This window comes from Patiria miniata, unplaced genomic scaffold (genome assembly GCF_015706575.1).
Source record: "Patiria miniata isolate m_02_andy unplaced genomic scaffold, ASM1570657v1 HiC_scaffold_22, whole genome shotgun sequence".
Taxonomy (NCBI): Eukaryota; Metazoa; Echinodermata; class Asteroidea; order Valvatida; family Asterinidae; genus Patiria; species Patiria miniata.
Window position 1 is genome coordinate 7455589 of NW_024037061.1, and position 21254 is coordinate 7476842.

Here is a 21254-nt window from a genome sequence, read left to right on the forward strand (position 1 = left end):
GAACCACTGCCCGCTGAGCAAGTACTGTTTGTTCATCCAACGAAAAATAATTAAATTCCTCACAGAAGAATACAGCGAATGAATTGTCGATCAAAGAAATTACCGTACATTTCAATTTTCGTTTGCTGTGTTTGCTTTTTGGTGAATAAAATATATATATTTGGCTCTGCTAGAAAACAGACAATGATATTTTTAATAGCTTTGGTAACACCTGTTCCCAACTATTGATCATTCTTTAATTGATTGATTCTTGGTGAGTCACTATTGAAGTAACTTTGAAGTATTTCTTTTCATCTTGTTATCTCTGAACCATTTATGTTACCATGAATCTATTTTAAAAAAAGGAGTTAACCAGATCGAAATATCCTTTTAAGTTTATGAACAAAGGAAACTTGCTGTTGACTCACTCAGGGAAAAAAAATACTAGGACCAAATTATTCTTGAAGTGCTTAATCTGTCAGCGGAATATAGAATCCCACACTGCAAAAGTATTTATTTAGGGCCACAAGTGTGAAATTGTACACCACCGGTTTTATTTAGACACCAACATGTTTAAATATATTAAACAGGTTTTTTTTTCTATCTTGATCGTATTGACTGCGAAGGCTGTCAAACGTTTGCGCATTACTTTTCCTTCACGTTCCTGTTTTGACAAAAAAACCCAGAAAGTAGACATTTGCAGAAAGCAGAAAGTAGCATTGTCCATGATAGTGGTTGCGTTTGCATACAATTGTTGTACTTATCAGCACTATTAAACAAAATTGGCGCCGAACCAGTACCAATTACATGTATTGACCAAAAACCCTTTACTTAGCTACTGGAATTACGCAGCCAGAGGCACGTACAGATTGCAGCTACTGGAATTACGCAGAGATTAGCGTGACTCGAATTACTGAAAGTGCGGGGGAAAATAAAAGAGTTGACTACTGGAATATCGCCGAAAAATTGGGCGATTGTCAACTAGAATGCCAAGGTTCAGTGGTTTGACTCATGTACGATGGTGCGTGGGTTCGAACCCTGCCAGGAACATGGTGTTTGTTCCCTTGGGCAAGACACTCAACTACAGTTGCCTCTCTCCACCCAGGAGTATGAATGGGTACCTGTAAGGGTCGAGGAGCGATTGAGCGCTGATATCGGCTGCCGCGTGGTATGGCCTGATGAACGGGGTAATAATTATCGTAAAGTGCTTTGAGATTGTTTATACGATGGAAAGTGCTATATAAGCATTGCAATTTATTTAGAATAACGCAGTATGATTTTATTGAGTCACGACCACAGTTTCTCTAAATTATTACTGATACTCATGTTTGTGTTTTAACAAAACTTTCAAAGCATTTTTACCTGATTATTGGTTCTGCACTCCCGATTTTATTGTAGCACTGAAATAAACAAGCCATTGTTTGTTGTAGATATGATTGGTTTGCTGAGCTGGGTCTCAAGTGGTATGCTCTGCCTGCTGTGTCGTCATTGATGCTGGATCTAGGCGGCCTGGAATTCACAGCTTGTCCTTTCAATGGATGGTACATGGTGACCGAGATCGGTGCTCGAGACATCTGTGATTCCAACCGACTGAATCTTTTGGAGGTAAAACAAATACGTCTGATTCTAATTTTTTTTTTTTCAGCAAATAAGAAAACACATTGAGTAGCTTATTCTTTTTATTATCTTAATAATGGTCTTGTGGTACCTTAATCTAGTTTAAGGCATACATGATCATTTGTATTTATCCCCAAGTTACCTATCGAATTACTATCAAAAAGCTTACTTGGATTGAAGACCGTACTGGTACTAAACACCCCGTGAAATTATTTCGTCTGGCTTGCTGTCATGTAGAAGAAAATCAAGAAGTGTAGGTGATTTTGTGACGATCACTTAATTGACTGATTTTCGGAAATAAAGAGTGCTATTGAAGAAATCGTGTTTCGTGATCAAAATTGGTCGTGCATGGTTTTCACTGTTTTCTCGAAAATTGTATCATCAACTGAATTGAAAGTACGACCGATTAGGTTTTGAACATTCTTCTTTGGATTGTGGTGGTATTATTATAATTAGAAACGAAAACAATTATGAAAAGCAAATGATCCTGTATGCCTTTAATCTGGTTTAATTTCCAGAATTTCTCGTCTTTTAGGTTAGCAATTTAATTCTCGTTCTTTAAATATAACTCCTTATTCTTCATGGATATTTCAAATTTGTTTTTCTTGACAATAATTTCAAACTGTTTTCTAAACATTATTTAGATTTGTTTTAATAATTTAGTTATAATTGTTGTAACCCAGTCATTCTTTCTTTTTTATTTTAAAACGAAATTAATAAATACACATTCAAACATAACGCAATCTGGACTTTGTATTCTCCAAATGACGAACTTAAACAAAATTAATTTTGAACATTGCAGGAATTTGCAAATGACAATCCTGAGCACGCTTACTAAGTTAATGAACATTTTGAACGCTTTAACCAGGTTAAGGGCTATCTTGACCTCTGTAACTAAGTTAATGACAGTCTTTGGCACTATGACCAAGTTAATGACAATTTCGACCTTTGTTATTAGACTAAGAACAGTCTTGACGACCTAAATAACAACATTTCAAGTATTTTGGTCTTCATTCCAGCCGTTCTTATCCGCTTGTGTTCACAAAAATTTGAAATGGAATTTTCCCGCCTTTTTTTCACTTTTGCAGACGATCGGTAAAAAGATGGGACTGGATACCAATAGCAACGCCTCGCTTTGGAAAGATCAGGCATTAGTGGAAGCCAACGTTGCTGTGATCTTCAGCTACCAGGTAAAACTCATAAATTTTAAGTCTTAAAAATGTATTCTTAAACTCAGTATAGTCTTGTTGCGTCGTTCAAAAAGTCAATTATATAATTTCAATTCTTCAATGTTAGCAGGTCAGCTTAATTTTCTGTGTGTCACGTGCTTTGCTTTTGAGTGATTTTGCTTGCTTCAAGACAGGCCTTAATCTCATGGTGCTGCTGAGCAAACAGTCTATACTAATTCATTTCCTACGCAAAAAAAATATATGAGAACCAGCGACAATACATTTTCAACGCATTACATTGTGCTTGGTAATCTGTTTGGTTGGTAATCTGTTTGGTTGGTAATCTGTTTGGTTGGTAATCTGTTTGGTTGGTTATGTGTTTGGTTGGTAATCTGTTTGGTTGGTAATTTGTTTGGTTGGTAATCTTTTTGGTTGGTAATCTGTTTGGTTCGTTATCTGTTAAATTTGGTTGGTAATCTGTTTTTGCAAAGCAAAGGTTTTTTTTGTGCTGAACAAATTTCTTTGCTGTTGGGGCTCCAAAACTTGGACCGTAAATAATACAATTTACATTTTTTTTCAGAGCATCTGTGAAATTTCAATTCCTATTATTTCATTCCAATCCACCCTTCTACTAAATTCTTTTGACTTTCTCACAGAAAAATAATGTGACAATCACCGACCACCATTCGGCCGCCGAATCCTTTGTGAAACACATGGAGAACGAACAGCGCCTGCGCGGGGGCTGCCCCGCTGACTGGGTCTGGGTCGTCCCGCCTATTTCTGGGAGTATCACCCCCGTGTTTCATCAAGAGATGTTGAACTACCAACTGAAGCCATCCTACGAGTACCAGGTAATGAAAGATAACGAACAATGAAATGAAACGATGCAAGCAAATATTAACTGCCGTTTTCGAAAATGTATTTAGAAAATAAAAAGTCAAATTTGGGGATTGGAAGCTTAAAAGTATTAACAACATTAAAAAGCCACATGTTTACATATTTTAGCTTTTATATTAATTTGTATGTTAACAACTAAAAAAAGGGGGAAACTACAAAGTGGATTTTATGAACTAAAATAGGAAAAGCTATAGAAATTAAAGTTGGAAATACAGAAAATTATTACAGAAAGTATACAAAAATTTTTTTTACCTAATATATTACAAGATATGTGATATTATAATTAAAATGTAGTTCATTGAAATTTTCTTTAGTATCATACTTCAGTAATACGAATTGATATATTCCGGAGCACCTTTTGCCAGGCGTTATGGTACATTGTTTTATTTAATTATATATCTATAATGAGTAACAGGTTCTAAAGGCACTTTGCGTAAGAAAGATTTAGATTTCGGAACAATAACTACTTATCATCAGATGCAATCATTGTATTGTATTCTTTATTTCTACAAGGATGCTGCATGGACCAACTATGTCTGGAAAGTAAAAGATGTATCAGCTGATGCGCAGAAGACTCGAAGACGGAGACGAACCTTCAAGGAGGTGGCCAAGTAAGTTACATCTTCCCGTGGAATAACCCTAGAACCAATCAATTATAATGGTCGGAATAGCAGGTGGTTGTCCCGTATCTTCTTCCATTTGAAAGCATTCATCGAATCACTCAAGTTACCATCAGGTGTTGACAAAGAGAGGCACATCTTCATTGTTGATTCATTGCAGATCACATAGCCTTTTTATTGGAATCCTTATAATTTTGTGCTCAAATTACATTCATTTTACCTATCTTTGTATTGGAATTTCTAAGAATTTCGTCCCAATGTTTTCATCCATTTCAGAGCAATAAATTGTTTTATGGGTCATTCTATAAATTTGGGGTGCACTTTTTCCTGTCCTTGTTACATTAGACATTTATGATTTTATAATTCTGATGCACTCCTTAATGCATTCATCCTCCAATAGTGAATATGAAAAGCAGACTACCTACCAAACAAATAAATAAGTAATTTAAAGACATTCTTAATGAAACTTGAATGGCAAATTACAAAGTACCAAGGTAACAGGGACAGGAAAAATGTCACACTTTGGACGCTAAATTGATACAATGACCCTGATACAAATTGTGAAATTAATGTATCGGTCCTTTCAACGATCTGCTAGCTCTCTCTATTACTTCATAAAAAATATTTTCTATAACTTTATTTCATCAGTCCTGAATTCTCTGGCTCTGTAGCTCTTACAAAATTCTGCCCATCTGATTTGTCTCCTTTCGCTACTAGGGCTGTAAAGTTCTCGGCCAAGTTGATGGGTAAAGCGCTGGCCAAACGCTTCAAAGCGACTATCCTGTACGCTACAGAGACAGGACGATCGGAGAAATACGCCAAGTCACTGTGTGAGATCTTCAAACACGCATTCGATGCTAAGGTTTGTTTTACTGTGTAAACAGACAATACTGAAATTTGTTTCCTTGTGGAGACATTTCTTTGTTCTCGTGTACTGAAGTTTTCGAGTTTGAAAGTACAGTTTCAAAATGCTCTTATTTTAACCAGAATTAATTTCCTTGGCTGAAATTCGGACTTAATATCCCTTTTCTAAAACTCTACCATTTGCGACGGATCAACATGCCTTGGAAATTCCTAGTTTTTGAGTAAAATCCATATATCTATTTTGTGAACACCTTGTGGAGATTCGCCAGGGATGTTTGTCATTTTCTAGCATGGTGTCCTTTCACACGATTCCATGTTTGTAAGATTTCACAAGCTCGAGGAAATTTCTCAAGCATTGCGAGCTTTTGATGTCGTGTGAAAAAAAGCTCATGTCAAATTTTGTATGTTATAAGGATGTTCTGAATTACCGTCTCGATCCACGTGTTTGTTGGGATTAAATTCTTTAACTTTTCAAATTCCATTTACTGTTGATTGTTTGTTTTCGGTTGAATTTTAGGTGATGTGTATGGAGGAATATGACGTAGTCCATCTTGAGCACGAGACACTGCTGCTGCTTGTCACCAGTACGTTCGGTAACGGAGACGCTCCTGAAAATGGAGAGGTAGGTAGATGCGTCTTGGCAACATTTGAAGGATAAATCACATTAAAGGCGAACAGGTCTAAAAACAAGGAAAATGTTCTGCTGAAGAAAATCTGTTAAAATTTCGTAGTTGATAAGACACTGAAAATGCATGATAGCACATGCTGTTAATTCAGTTACACTGCATACTGGTGGTGTTTGCTACCTGTTTTCCTCCAGTATCAAAGTACAGATTTAAAAAAAAAATTAACAAAGAGCTTTTGTTGAAGTGTGTGGTATCTGGCTGCTTCCATGAAACATGGCGATCGAGGAATCGAAATTATTCATTATCCATCCAGAAAAGTTTGTCAACCAATTTATTGTACATACCTTTCAATGTAAAGTCTTGGTTTGGTATTAACAAAACTGTCTGACTTTAATTCCTCAGGAATTTGGTCGCTATCTGATGGATCTTGCTCGTGATTCCAGCGGTGACCAATCAGAAAGGTAGGCCTAAGAATATAAGTCACTTGACGGTGTTTTGTAACATTTCAAATGTCATCTTACTTGCTTAGAATATTATCCATATCTGTTTCTATTTTCCTCTCAAAAAGGAGTTTAAAAAATACTGTATATTCTGCGATGATTTCGGACACCGTGTCATATTTTTCCCCCGCACAGTCGCGCACTCCGTTTCGATAAATACTTTGCAGCGCCCTCAACGCCAAGTCAGCGAGTCGCTGGACAATCCAACCTGAGCGAGAGTTCGGGTGTTCTTGCCAATGTCAGGTATGTTGGGGAAAGAAGTGCTAAATTAGCAGTTTACTTCATCATACGCTCAATTTTACCCTAAATTCAAATAATCATCAAGTTTGAACTTATAATTATAAATTACAATAAAGTGTATTGTGAGGTTATTGATTATTGGTTATTGGTTGTGCGTTATTGATTATTGGTTATTGATTATTGGTTATTGGTAATTTATTATTGGTTATTGGTTATTAGTTAAAGGTTATTTTTATATAGGTCAGTATTGGTTATTACAATCACGGCTAACGAGACAACACTCACATTCAACAATTTAAACAATATAAATAATTTAAAAAGGAATCACAATAAGTTTGAATGCAGTTATTTACTTCGATCCCCATGCAAAGAAGAGATTTAGGCAATCAAGAGTAACTGTTTTTAAACCTAAAAATAACATCGTGCTGTAACACTCATTCATCGTTCTTAATCTATCATATTTCAATCATTGATTTAAGAATTCAAAGTGATAAATATGCCGTTCGTGGATTTATTGTAATCTTGTACGCTTTACACTTCCCGTTTTAATATAAGTGAAATTTGATAAAATAACAATTTCGATGAATTGCCTTGCAGGTTTGCCGTCTTTGGGCTAGGCTCCACGGCTTATCCCAATTTCTGCGCCTACGCCCGTGCTGCCGATACCTTACTGGGCAATCTGGGCGGGGAGAGGATCATGGATATGGGGGAGGGAGACGAGCTGAGCGGACAGGAGGAGTCTTATCGTAAATGGGCTCAAGAAGTCTTCAAGGTGATGCAATCCTCATCCGATCTACTTAAGATGATGGGCTGGAATGTCTCCTTGATTGACATACGAAATTTGTTTTGAATGGGCCAAACTTTTGAGCAATTGTCTAGGTACAAGCAGTACAGATATCATTATTTATTGAAGCAATTTAGCAATTTCAGTCTAAAAATTAAAGAATGTTAAAATGCAAGTTCTCAGTTGTAACAACTTGTGAACTTGCGTCATTGCCTGGGTTTTACTTTTTGTACACCCAAAATGGCGCCATTACAGCGCGCCCTCATTCGATAAAGATTAACAAGGCCTATTAAGATTGGTATATTAAGTAATGCCTCCCTACGAGGAAATATGTTTGTTTTATTCACAACTAGAATTCAAATTTCAGTTTAACAAACCCCTTTTAAGTTGTTTTGTGAGTACCACACGTTTTTATCTAGAATTCGGGCGATTCAACCAAATGCAGTGCGCCACCAAGACTTTGCCACGGAGAGTTCGTTTTTCAAGGTCACGGTCGACAAAACATGGCCCATTTGAACGAGTGTCAGTAGAAAACTTGAGCTAACTTGAGCGTTCTGCCGCCTTACAAAAAAACTCCATATTGATTAAACGAAAAGAAAAGGGCAAACAGATACGCGAATCATACGCTTACGAACTTTCTGGCCGGAAAACTAACAATTTCAAATGTCCCGCGCTGTGAAGTTGTCGACCATATCCCACAATGCACTGGTAAAAATGAACTCTCCGTGGCAAACTCTTGGTGGCGCACTGCATTGTGAATCGCCCGAATTGAGAAGTGAAAAACCACGTGCATACGTATGTGGGATTCGAACCCAAATTTCCTACTTAGTGGTTCCATTTTTCAAGCCGAGCTTAGGCCTTCTACCGTCTTCTTTTAACAAAGACCCATTAACAGTGTAAAACCTAGTGTTTAACTTTTACACACATTACAAACGCCTTATGCAACACTTTAGAAATATTTTGCACGTTTAGGAAGAGCCGCAATATACTATAGTAAAAGGCCTGGGTTAACTTTTGAGCCCGAATCTTTATGCAGATATCTATGTCAAAACAGCCAGTTTGACCTGTATAACTGAAATTTTACTTTCATAAAAAAAGTTAAACACATTCCGTTAACATTGTAAACGTCTTATCAACGTCGCTGTTTAGAAAGTTAGGAAGCATTTATAAGTGTTCCAAACTACGGCTTCATTCAATCTCCGGTTTCTAGCTTGCAGTCTGGCAATGGAGCTGGAGCCGGAGATGGAGGCAAACACGGAGATGAAACTGTGGTTTCTGAAACTCCCCATTCAATGTCGTTATTCTGTTCACCTTATCAGCAAGCGTGTGATACATTCTGTGTCGGTGAGGGCATCAACATGACCGAAGCCAACGCCTCTCTGATGGAGAACGACCAATCATGGACAGCTGATAAGTTCCGTGTCAGTCTTGAAGACGCTCATCCGGCGGTGGAGAGATGCGAAGGTCTGTCCAAGCTGCATGGAAAGAAGGTCCTTCCTTGCATCCTCCTGGCTAGGAAGAACCTGCAAGCACCGGAATCCACGTAAGAAGGCCTTATTATGTTTGGGTCAAAGTCACAACTTGCTAAGATCAATGTCCATGGTATCAACATCCAAAATTCACCTGTTAACTTGTCGGCGACCTGTCGAAATCTGGGAGTCACCTTTGACTCACTTATGTCAATGTCTCATCATGTTTCTAATACATGTAAATCTGTCAGATTTCAACTTCGTAACTTGGGTTTAATTCGGAAGTATCTAACCCGCTCAGCAACAGAGAAACTTGTTCACGCCCTCATTTCATCTCGGTTGGATTTTTGTAATTCCCTGTTGTATCAGCTACCCCGTAACCAACTTGCTCGCCTACAAAAACTCCAAAATTCTGCCGCTCGAATTGTGACCCTGACACCCTCTAGAACCCAAATCACCCCGATTTTGCAGTCTCTGCATTGGCTCCCTGTTGCTGACCGGATTAAGTACAAACTGTTACTGCTTGTTTTTCATTGCCTTCATGATTCAGCTCCTGAATACAACATAGACCTATTAACTCCATATAATCCATCCAGGCGATTGAGATCTTCTGATGCTTCTTTGCTGGTTGTCCCTCACACTCACAAATCTTGGGGTGATCGATCATTTTCTCACGCAGGTCCTCATCTTTGGAACAAACTACCCCTCGCCATTCGCAACATCTCATCGCTTTCTGAATTTAAAGTTGCCCTAAAGACCTATTTGTTTCAGACCACTCAGAATATTCTTGTTTAGTTAAATTTAATTGTTTTGTTATTTCTGATTTGATATAATTTTGTTTCCGCCATGAGCGTCATTTACGGCGGATAATGGCGCGGTATAAATTTCCGTTATTATTATATTATTATTATTATTATAAACACATCTCTAAACTAATAATAGTATTTTGGTAATGTAACACAAACTTCACAACCTAATAGGCTACAGAAACTGACAAAGCTTTCCTTTTGTATTGCATAGTTTGAGATGATACGTGCACGTTTTCCTCTTCACTTTGTTATAAATATTTTTCAATACTTGCTCTTCTGTTTCTTCTCTCCAGTCGTTCCACTATTCTCACTCACATGGATACCCAAGGAGCGTCTGAGTTGCTCTATGACCCCGGAGATCACGTGGCCATTTGCCCTGGCAACGAGACAAACCTGGTGGACCGGATTATCAAACGAGTCGACATTGGCGAGAAGTCACCCGATGACGTCATCAAAGTGGAGTTTATGCACGTCAAACAAACGCCCCTTGGTAAGTCAAAAATTTTCAGGTTTCCGATTTTTCAGAACTACATTATTAAAGATTTAAAAATATTTTCGTTTTGGAAGCAGATTAGTTAACAATTTGGCATAATAGGCACATTTCAAAGCAAGTGAAGATTTAAGTAATTTAGTTTGGCATTTTTCAAATGTTGTGACTATTATGATGCAATATATTATACGATGCAATTTATGTTATGATGATCTTGAAATATTTGATTACCAATTATTGGTTTGTTGATTAATCGATTCATTAATTGATCAATTGATTGATTATTTTCCAATAAGCATAATGTAGGCCTCTGCAAACATTCAGACGTTGTGACTCTGTAATATATACGATGCAATATATATTATGATGATCTTTAAATATCGATTACCGATTATTGGTTTATTGATTTATCGATTCTTTAATTGATTTATTGATTGATTTGCGACAGGTGTAATGAAAGCCTGGATTCCCACTGATCGGATCCCACTCTGCTCGCTGCGAGTCGCTCTGGAGCAATACCTGGATGTAACTATGCCGCCATCACCCAACTTCTTACGTCAGCTGGCTGCCATGGCAACCAACGAGAAAGAGAAGAAAACTCTGGAAGTGCTCAGCAAAGTAAGATCAATTTGTGGATTTCAATCAATCAAAGTAGTAAGCCACCTGAAGAGAAAAGTTTGCACTTTCAAAACACAATACAGTTATACGGAATTAATTTAAGCTTGCACGAAAGCAGGTGTCATGAGTTCGAATGTGTCTGTACACTTCTGCATCTATTGGATTTTACAAGTTTCACACGTCTATTTAAATTTTAGCAGCAATACAATTTGAATAAATTTATGTCTACATTTTGACAGAAATACTACTGATATGAAGCAGGTTATTTCAAGGCCAAAAATCAAAAACCAACCAAACAAACAAACAACCCAACAGCCAACAAACACATGAACGAACATGATAAATAAGACAATAAGATTCTAAAATAGAAGACTATACATTTTCGGTGTTTGCATAAAATATCTTGTAGGGTTATCGAGATTACAGTTATCTCGCCCAGCTCTTGGTAAGTATTTAAGAAACATTGTTTAAGTTTCCTTAAAAATGTGCCAGACACTACTTTTGTAATCCACCCACCCAGGAATAGTTTCAAAGAAGTATACCACAAGATGCTAGCTTACTTTGTTGTATTTCAGGACACGCGCAGCTACGAGGAATGGAAGTTTGATCTGAGCCCTAACTTGGCCGAGGTTCTTGAGGAGTTCCCGTCCGCCAGACCCCCCGCAGCGTTCCTCCTGACGGAGCTGCCAGTGCTCAAGGCGCGCTTCTATTCCATCAGCTCAAGTACCCGGATGTATCCTGGTGAAATCCACGCCACGGTGGCTGTGGTCAATTACCGAACGCGGGGTAAATTACGAAGCAATCACTCAAGATTTCTGTTGAAAAAATATCCTTGGAAGTTGAGTTGTCATCTAGACGGCCAGATACTCAAGTCATTCACTCCTAACTGAGCCCCAAACGAGGGCACTCCTTAGTGTTCAATAATTATGTTTAGAATCATTCTGAGTAACTCTATAATATTTGCAGCACACTGTTTATTTCTCTCAAAAGAGAACATTTAGGAATGACAGGAATTAACTTCTAGTTTTCTCTTCAATAAATTATAATAGGTCCATCTTGCAGCTTTTGTTCACCAATAATATATTTTTTGTGAACATTACTGTTTGTTCAAGTTTATTTATATATTTTTTACGGAATTCACATTACGTGGAATGATGCCTTCAGAAATAGTTGCCTTAAAACTGATTAAAATTTGTTCACTTCACTAAGTGTCCCCCTTTCCACCTTGGGCTTTTGTTAATTAGTTGGTTTGATTGAACAGGTGGTGAAGGACCGTTGCATCATGGTGTCTGCTCGTCCTGGCTCAATACAATCAAGATTGGAGCAGAGATTCCAGCCTTCATCAGGACGTAAGTTCCGTTCTAGAACTAGAACAAATCTTTTTTATTCTTTAGTAGATTTGGTCCTGTAAATTCCTCATGCGAAATAGCTGGACATTTCGACAAGTGCAATTTTAATAGACTTGTACAGCATAACGTGTCATGTTTGATGTAAACTTATTAACTACAAGCTATTTTTCTTGTGCTCGTTCCAGGGCGCCAAACTTCCACCTGCCCGAAGAACGCTCCGATCCGCTGATCATGGTTGGCCCCGGAACAGGCATAGCTCCGTTCCGCAGCTTCTGGCAGCAACGACAAATAGACATGCGCATGGCGAAGGATGTCGGGAGAAACTCCTTCGGTGACATGACGTTGGTGTTCGGCTGCAGGCAGTCCAACCTGGACGATCTGTATAAGTCTGAGACGTCTGAGGGTGTCAAGGAGGGTGCCCTCAAGGAAGTCCTGACCGCGCTGTCAAGAGAAAAAGGAAAACCTAAGGTAACGACCATTTTTTAAGTCATTTACATTCATAAGTTGGTTTTTACAATATGTCAACTTGATCCTATACGAAAGTTTAATCTTAATTTTGTCCGACTGGTGCGTCCCAAATTCGAGCTGGTATTTTGCTCTTGACCACATGTTGCCCATTTTGCTTGTAAATTATTACTTTACTGCAAAAATCAATAATAAAATTTGAAATCGACAGCCGGAGATCACTCGGACACTAAAGTGTTTAATATCAAACAATCGAACCAACCTCGGGTGAGAAGGATTATAGGGTTAAACTTTAATCGATTTTTAAGAGAGAAATATTGACTGATCTAGGAATCGAACTTGTCATGTGTGGACCACCGTACCAGTTTTCAATTTGTATCTTGTCAGTATCTTCAAATTCCTCTTAATCTCTCGCTCAGACATATGTTCAGCACATCCTGAAGAATCGGGGCAAGGAGGTATTCAAATCGATCCAAGAGAAGAATGGCCATTTCTATGTCTGTGGGGACGTTTCCATGGCAGCCGATGTTTGTAATACATTGGAGTCGATTGCATCGGAACACGGCAAAATGAGCATCGAGGAAGCCAAGAATTACGTCATCGCTATGAGGGTAGGTATAGATCACTGTACACTAACGCGGCCCCCTTCAATGGAGAAACCATTGTGCATGCTATTGTACAAAGTAACTGCTCCGTGGCGGTTTATCTGAACAATAGCTCTAGCACAATGTTTTCGCCATTGAAGGGGGCCTTCGTGATAGAATTGTAAGCGTGCCCAGATTGGTCTATGGGATCAAAGACAGCCTCTATTGATCTTTATCTAACTTAATCAGAAAGCGTTTATTTTGATCTGATGAGGGAATTTTTTTTAAAGATTTTTCGTGTTAAGAATGCAACATTATTATGATAATGCCATTTTATTTCAGTAATGATTCGGATTTGATTTTCGGTAACACCATAGTGCTATTGCACTATTACATTTATCATGAAGTCTTCCTTTCCAATTATTTTCCAAGGATCAGAATCGTTACCACGAGGACATCTTTGGCGTCACCCTCCGCACAGAAGAAGTCCAGAACAAAGTTCGATCAGCCATGAGACGTGCCCAGGTCTTCATCACGGGAGCCGACAGCAAACTGACCCCGGCTATCAAGATGAACGATAACGGAGTGGTGGGAACCAAGAACGCTGTGCATACCAAATCCATGGAAGACGTCAGGAACAAGACGGTGAGTTTCAACAGAAGAGGGCGTTGTCTAACCCAGCTCGTCAAGAGTTCTGAGCAGACCAGCGCGCACCAGGCAAATGGCGTTCGATGGTCCGTCCATTGTGGCGTTATGGCTCATTTTCACCCTTGAGAGCGTATTTGCCGTCAGTCCAAAATGACTTTTAAAAAACGAATTGCCTTTTCGAGCTTTTAAAATTAATAAAATTTCAACCCATGCCTTTCACAGAAGAACACATTTCTTCAACATGACATTTATGCCTAGCCCAATCACTGTAAAATTACATTCATTTTAAACTCTATGTAGTGATATCTCGACTGCTCCTTTCTGATATTTGCGGTAAAAAGAAGTCAAATAGCTATGAACCTTGTGGAATTGACCGTTTTATAAAGTAACACACTTAGGATAAACTGTTTGATATTGAAGTACCTTTATTGGTATGAGTTTGATTGGTTAGTTTAGATTAAGTCTGAATGATGTTCTGAAGTTTTATTTATCGTATCATTATCAGGATTTGGATCTGATTATTCGACGGCCATTCTCAAAGTTGATTCGGCTGAAACATCCACGATGGGTATTTGATTTGTTGCTGGTTGAAGTTCTTGATCCACACATTTTAGTTGATAGCATAGAATCACCTCACTTAAACATGAATCACTTGATCAAATTTTCAAATCAGTGTAAGCGATTGAGAATGTCACACGTTTCTTCGAGTAGCTCAGTTTGAAAATGGAATTAGTTTAACTTTTTCAAAATGCACGATTAATCACTTTCTGTTCTACGATCACGCAATACTAACATTCACAATAATTGTTCATCATTTCTAATAGTCTCTGGTTGTTTGGCAAACGGTACATATACACTTGACTAAACGCATGGTGTTTTTCGTCATTGCACACGGTGGAGGGATGTAATTTCAGATATTAAATGAGTGGTTATGAAGTTTTGTGAAGCAGGCATCTCTCTGCCTTTTTCAAATATTTCATTGATTGAAAAGTCACAACACTCTTTTTCTTCCAAACCTGAAGGGGTTACTTTTATCGCATATCCCACATGATTTCTTGTCTTTCAAAGATCCATGTCGTGTTATGACCGATGACAACAATGTACTTGATTTTGGCCCACGACTGCACGGGTAGCTGTTTGTTTGTTTGTTTGTTTGTTAGTTTGTTTGTTTGTTTTTGTAAATTACTAAGAGGTGAATATCGAGCCAATGCTCTGACTTCAAATGATCTTAATAATATCACGGGATATCACCTGACATTTTTGACAGAGTTTGCACTCTTGCACTCTATTTTTTTAAAGTTAGCCATTAACGGAAGTGCGCATTCATGCTTTTGCACGGATTTACCGCTTTGGAACAAAAGTGGGGCTATGCTTGCAAAACTAATACTCTTTCGTGTCGTTATCGTGTGGCTTTCTAAGCCGTTACGTAAGAAGCCATTCAAGCGGCCAAGGTTTGCAACCTCTTTCAACCTAACCATTGAAAGCGCCCATTCTTGCTGTGTGTAGTCTGAACTTACATTGTTAAGTTGATCAATCAGTTGACATTGGTTGATCAATCAGTTGACATTAGTTGATTTTTATCCACGATCTAGCCTCTCTTTGAACCAAACCGTGCAAAGGGTCATTCTGGCTTTGTGTGATACTGACTGAACTAACATTCTGAAGTTGATATGATCAATTAGTGGACGTTGGTTGATTATCAATTATCTTGCTTGCAAAGTGCAGTCTCTCTTTGAACCAAATCGTGCAAAGAGCCCATTCTGGTTTTGTGTAGGGTTGCCTGACCTAACATTCTGTTTAGTGGATACTTCATCAATAGGCCTATTAGTTGACAATGTCTCTCTTAGAACCAAACCGTGCAAAGAGTCCATTCTAGTTTTTGTGTGGCGCTGCCTGAACTAACATTCTGTATAGTGGATACTTCTTCATCAAAAGGGACATTAGTTGACAATGGTTGATCATCAACTATCTTGCCTGCAAAGTGCAGTCTCTCTTTTAACCAAACCCGAAGAGCCCGTTCTAGTTTTTGTGTGGCGTTGCCTGAACTAACATTCTGTACAGTGGATAGTTCATCAATAGGCCTGTTAGTTGACATTGGTTGATAGTCAATGATCTTGTAGGAATTAGTTGATCATAAGTTGACAGTGGTTGATTTTTACCAATGATTCACAGGATATCGACCTGCACCGTCCACCATCTCCCACCTCGGAGTTGATGCAGTTGAAGCAGCCTCGGATGGGTCGTCGTTCCATCACAGCGACAGTCCTCATGAGCGACGAGGAACTCAAGGAATTGAACAAGAATTTTGACGCCGAGCAAGACACTCGCTCTAATGCGTAAGTATCTGGCTAAGGAGGAAACTGTGATGTGTCTGTCAAAACTGGAGAAATGACATTGTTTTCAAATTTGCAGTTCTAAATATGTCTTTAATGTAATGTAAATTTTCAGATCGTAATTTTGCCGCTTAAGGAAATTTTTCATTCTGATTTGTGGGGGGTGGGGAACAATTCGAAAACTGAATCATCAAAATATTTTGTCAGGGAATTTCTCAAATTCGCATTGTGATACCACGAACTTTGGAATGATCACCGCACGGTGTGGTAGGGAGGTGCATACAATTTATATCAGTTGACAAAGTAGCAGTTCTTCATTTCTGCAATTTTATCAGTTTTTATATGACCGCGTTATCACTGTATCGTTTTGTGCGTGGATTCAATTGGATTATTTTGTGTCTCTTTTTCACAGTATCAACGGTCACCACGAAGGAAAGAAGTGAACTCAGGAATCATCTTAGGAAAGTTGTTTTTTTCTTCATCACGTGACTTTTATCTATTATTGGTCCAAATCTCGTCGATGCAGCACTTGAACCCGAGTTGAGCGGGCCAGGGTTCGAACTCCGGCCGTATCTGCTCCCGATAGGTATTTTGCAGTCATAGAGATAGGATTTTTTTGTAATATTAGTCAATCATCAATTTATTTCAAGCATGATAACATGTAATAAATATATGTGGACGGGGATAGTGGTATAAAACACCAATTCTAGACAAGTCAATCAATTTAATAAATAATCCTGAATGATTGTTGTTTCATTGTTTTTTATGGTCAATTATATCAAGTCGCTATCCAACGTTTTGCTTATTAAAAATTCATGATTTTCAGTGTCCATTTTATTGCTGTATTCAAATGATATTTAAATCAAGTTCTAAACTTATAGTGTGTAGTGGCTGTCTTTAAAGGTGTCTCGGTGTCATTTTTATAACAGATTTGTAAAAAACAAAGATCAAAACATGTAATTGTTTAAAACTTTTTCCATCTTTTAACATTCCTTGTGGTAAGTGTATACAAATTAATGATAAATTTGGTATAATTGCACTCTCGAAAAATGTTTCATGCGAAGTGAAAGGCCTGTTTGTAGCGTAGAAAACTATTGTAGATTGATGGAAAAATGAAAAACAAATGATTTTTTTAAAATGAAAAACAAATGATTTTTCTTTAAGCCCTGCTGTACAGCTAAAGCATTATGTATCAATGTAGCGATATATGATTATTTAAGCTGCCGGCAGCTTGTCTTATATGACGTCATGATGACGTCCCGAATGAGTGTTAGGGAATCAACCAACCAATTCAAGGCCAGGTTTTGAGATGGAATATACTTGTGAGCGTGCGTTTGTTCATTCGGTCTCATTTTTTAGAGACAATGTTATCTTTATGAGAGGTTTTACTTGCATGAAGGTGTGAGGTTGTAATTGCGTGACATCTGCGAGAAAGTGGAAAAGAATTTTGAAGAAGACTAGTCTTCTTGCCTGTTTTTGTAAACAAAAAAATGGTGAAGAAGCTCGTGCTCTGCGTTGTATCATCACAGTTTGACCTGATCACTGATGATTGATCCCTTACTTGATAAGCTAGCTGGCCTCATGTATATAGGTTTAGTAGGCTAAACTTATTAAGAATTAAAAAAAGTAATTCCAAAATTACCATCACCCCCTTGCGGTCAATTTAAAACTTCTCTGTGCTATTCCTTAATTTGTATTATGTGTATTTTTATTTCTTACAAGGCCCCCTGTATTTTGACAACGGAAAACTTTTGGTTATTTTCGATTACGTTGTTTTGGCTCATGGAGTGGCCATATAGGTCTTTTCCCTTCCCCACCCCTTCCCCCACCCCATCCCCACACCTTCCCCCACCCCTTCCCCATCCCTTCCCACACCCCTTCCCCCACCCCTTCCCCACTCCGCGCCCCTTCCCGGCGTCCTCCGTTTTCAGTATACCGTACTGGAAAACGGCGCATCTCTAGTCCACCACGGACAAATTTACTTCCGATTCAAGCATGACTCGGATAATTTTGTCTCATTTTTCTTTTTAAATCTTCAGTATTGTACAAAGCGCATGAAATTGCATATTGTATATTATGATTTTACATAATAATTCAAATTATATCTATTTGTAATAAATTATATGCTTCTCGTTATTTGTCATTCATGCAAAAATATTTATGTGTTTCCAAATTGGCGCTAAAAGTGTATGTATAGGTAGGATTTTAAAGGACGTTTAGCATTGTGAAAACATAAAGAGCTAGCTGCGGTTGCGCATAATTAAAGACGTATTGTGGAAGGTATCAAATTTCTATGAAATAACGGAATATGAAGTCAGAAATGTAAATACATTGTAGTGATAGTTATCTATAGAAATATTAATAAGTCTATTTGTGCTTTGAAAGGCTATTCTTTATCCGTCTTGTATTGAAATTGGCTGTTGGCCACTTGAGATTAAATGTTTTATTAATGCTTGATAGTATATTATTATCTCTAAAGTATTTCAAAAAATATATATATTATCGATCTTTTCTTTCAATTCTTTTGATCTCACTTTTACATATAAGTGACAGAGTATCGAATTGCTGTCGTTTTGTGACTTCCATCGGTAGAATCCATAAAAAGCAGTCAATTAGATAAGCAGACTTCATAATAAAGCGAGCAGTAGTTGTGGAGTACATGGCTAAAACCATTTAACAAAATTTTCTAGGTATTTCAAAGATAGAAATAGTATATTATATTAATTAACATGCCTTTTTGTCGATGTGTGCAAATTTGCACCTTTTTAGTCTGTGTATACGTTTTAATAACCCGCTAACCTTAAGTGTAAACCGGGATTGATATTTACGTGTTATGGCAATATGAATGTTCAAAACTTTTAAAATTGAATTTAATATCTTTCTTAAATTATGAAGTCTTTTGCCTTGTTGTCAAGATTGCAACTTGTTGATTTGATTTCAATAGTCGTGTGGCTTGGTGTAAAGAATATCGACATGCCTTTATTTCAGTTTGCGTTTTTATTTCATGTTGAAGATGATCTTGCTGTTTGAGTGTTGAAACATCCGATCTATTAGATGCGATTGGTTGGATTATTATTGTTTGTCGGTTGTAGTTGGAAAATTTGTATTTGGGATCAAGTAACAAGTTTGAAGAAAGGGTTGACATTTGTCACGTCGATCTTTTTGGCTTTAAATAATATTATTAACAGGAAATTTAATTAGAACGAAAAGTAAATGTTGTTTTTTTTCGGGAACTATCGCTACAAAACAAATCAAACCAATAGTGATAGAGCTATGTATCTTATTGACTGGAAGTGCAGGGAACACAGTACACCAACGTCGTTGTTATAACGACAGACCGCCTCAAAAACAGGAATAGATATTGGATTTTTTGTCTTAATAATTGCCCTCCATAAACCAGAATTATTGCAAGTTCTTTTTTTTGACGATCGAGGGTTTTTGACGAATATCTAAATGTAATGATCAAAGCTTTCGCTATTTTTGACTTTTTTTCTGCTGTAAGTTGATGTGACATTGTTAGATTTATTGTCATCATTGCCAGTTTTGTCAGCTGTTATTAATTTTAAAAATGTGGATTACAAATTCTTGTTCGGATCAATAAATTGAATTGTCTTCTCGAAATTAATCCCAATTCAGATTTACTTTGTTTAGTGGTTATGGAAATGATTATTTGATCCTTGTGTGGTCTCGTGTAAGTAACAGGAAAATAACATCGTTCAGACTTTTGGTGTTATCACAAAGAAAGAAAAACAACCAAAACCGAATAAACCGAGGAACTATAAACGGTCAAAGAAATCTCGAAGAAACTTTCATGACCTTGTTTCGTGATCAAACTAACACGAAACATCCTGGACTTTTCATCTTTTTTCTTCACTTTTCAGTGGTAATTTATTTTTGGCATAATACGAACTTAAACTTCCTTGGTGTACAATCGAACGAGGAACGGTAGCAGGACTGGGGGTGGGGGTTTGGGACGCTTCAAAGGGGGGGGGGTGACACTGGTAGAAGGGCGGTCCCCTTCTACCAGTGTCAAATTTCGGAGCGTCAAATGTTTTTTATTCTTTCTTATTTTCAGTTACACAAGAAGAGGAGTAACCTACGCGTCGATAATGTTCATCCCCTGTCCCTCTGCTGAAAATCATAACTAAATGGTGAAAGAGCGCCTCCTATCATAAAATGAAGCCAAAATCCACCCCCCCCCCCTTATTAAACTCCCACACAATCGAAAACACGGCGAATGCCGTGGTCTATTACGCGTGAACAGATTCTCTGATTAATAAGCCATTTGCGAGTTAAATTTTAATAAAATCTGGAACGCTGACTTAATCCAATGCTTTGCACATTTTAACTTTGCATTCTCCCGACCAAAGAGACTGTTACTACATCACGTGATTCGGGGCAAGCCTTATGCTAGCAACACCCAGCTCTGGCATGGTCTGGTGTCTTTGTGCCATTCTCACCCATTGTGAGCGATGTATTGATGCTGAGCGTCTCTTACGTAACTATGCAAGAGCTTGCCCCGAATCATGTGATTAGCAACAGTGTCTTTGGTCTGGAGAATTCAAAGTTAAAATGTGCCAAGCATTCTGAGCAAGTCAGTGTACCAGATGTTATTGAAATGTCAATCCCAAAGGGTATAGGTTACTCGCAAATGGCTTATTAAGCAAGACCCCGCCTCTTGACCTCCTAGATTTTGACCAATCAGTGAGCGCTTTCTATTCCCGAACCCGTGGCGCCCCAGATTCTGGCACGTTTCAAAGTTAATAGAAATTCCAGCGAGTTTTGCATACCGCGCTTTGTTAACGGAATAACACGCACTCTAAACATAATCCCTTAATTCCCCTGATTAAAACATTGATTTCGATCCAACATTTCGTTGCGTCAACACCAACAGTGCGTGATAACCGCCAAATGGAGGCGATTGCACAGTATTGAGCAGAAGCAGAAGCAAAATTGGCAGCGGTGCACTTTATTAGTTCCAATTTTTAGTTGCGGTTCCCGACCAATTTGGCCACTGGCATTGCCGATCATCACTGGTAATTGCCGCTGCCTCCGGCATTGTTTCGTCGTTGACTTATGGCATGAACGTAGATCAGCCCAAGTGGTGAGTAAACGACCCTTGATTTCATTCAGTATTGGTGTGTTTTATTTGTATTTTTATCTCACATTGTTTCCGAAACTATCACATTTTTG

At 38.0% G+C, this 21254-nt stretch overlaps 1 protein-coding gene across 2 annotated transcripts in view; it reads left to right on the forward strand.

Moving 5' to 3' along the window:
- LOC119730537 (nitric oxide synthase, brain-like) overlaps nucleotides 1–17897 on the forward strand; it is a 54026-nt gene extending 36129 nt beyond the window's left edge. Inside the window, exons 8-27 of one of the 2 annotated variants that reach the window (XM_038203509.1) lie at nucleotides 1410–1584; nucleotides 2685–2786; nucleotides 3422–3616; nucleotides 4176–4273; nucleotides 5000–5144; nucleotides 5664–5768; nucleotides 6175–6233; nucleotides 6408–6515; nucleotides 7110–7284; nucleotides 8616–8839; nucleotides 9868–10064; nucleotides 10513–10682; nucleotides 11258–11468; nucleotides 11944–12031; nucleotides 12217–12499; nucleotides 12916–13107; nucleotides 13513–13725; nucleotides 14234–14296; nucleotides 15901–16064; nucleotides 16474–17897. In XM_038203509.1, coding sequence (XP_038059437.1) covers nucleotides 1410–1584; nucleotides 2685–2786; nucleotides 3422–3616; nucleotides 4176–4273; nucleotides 5000–5144; nucleotides 5664–5768; nucleotides 6175–6233; nucleotides 6408–6515; nucleotides 7110–7284; nucleotides 8616–8839; nucleotides 9868–10064; nucleotides 10513–10682; nucleotides 11258–11468; nucleotides 11944–12031; nucleotides 12217–12499; nucleotides 12916–13107; nucleotides 13513–13725; nucleotides 14234–14296; nucleotides 15901–16064; nucleotides 16474–16504 — 2998 coding nt within the window. In that variant the 3' untranslated portion in view covers nucleotides 16505–17897. The remainder of the gene's footprint in view (nucleotides 1–1409; nucleotides 1585–2684; nucleotides 2787–3421; nucleotides 3617–4175; nucleotides 4274–4999; nucleotides 5145–5663; nucleotides 5769–6174; nucleotides 6234–6407; nucleotides 6516–7109; nucleotides 7285–8615; nucleotides 8840–9867; nucleotides 10065–10512; nucleotides 10683–11257; nucleotides 11469–11943; nucleotides 12032–12216; nucleotides 12500–12915; nucleotides 13108–13512; nucleotides 13726–14233; nucleotides 14297–15900; nucleotides 16065–16473) is intronic. The other variant, XM_038203510.1, reaches the window with a different exon arrangement.
- Nucleotides 17898–21254: the final 3357 nt, after the last annotated feature.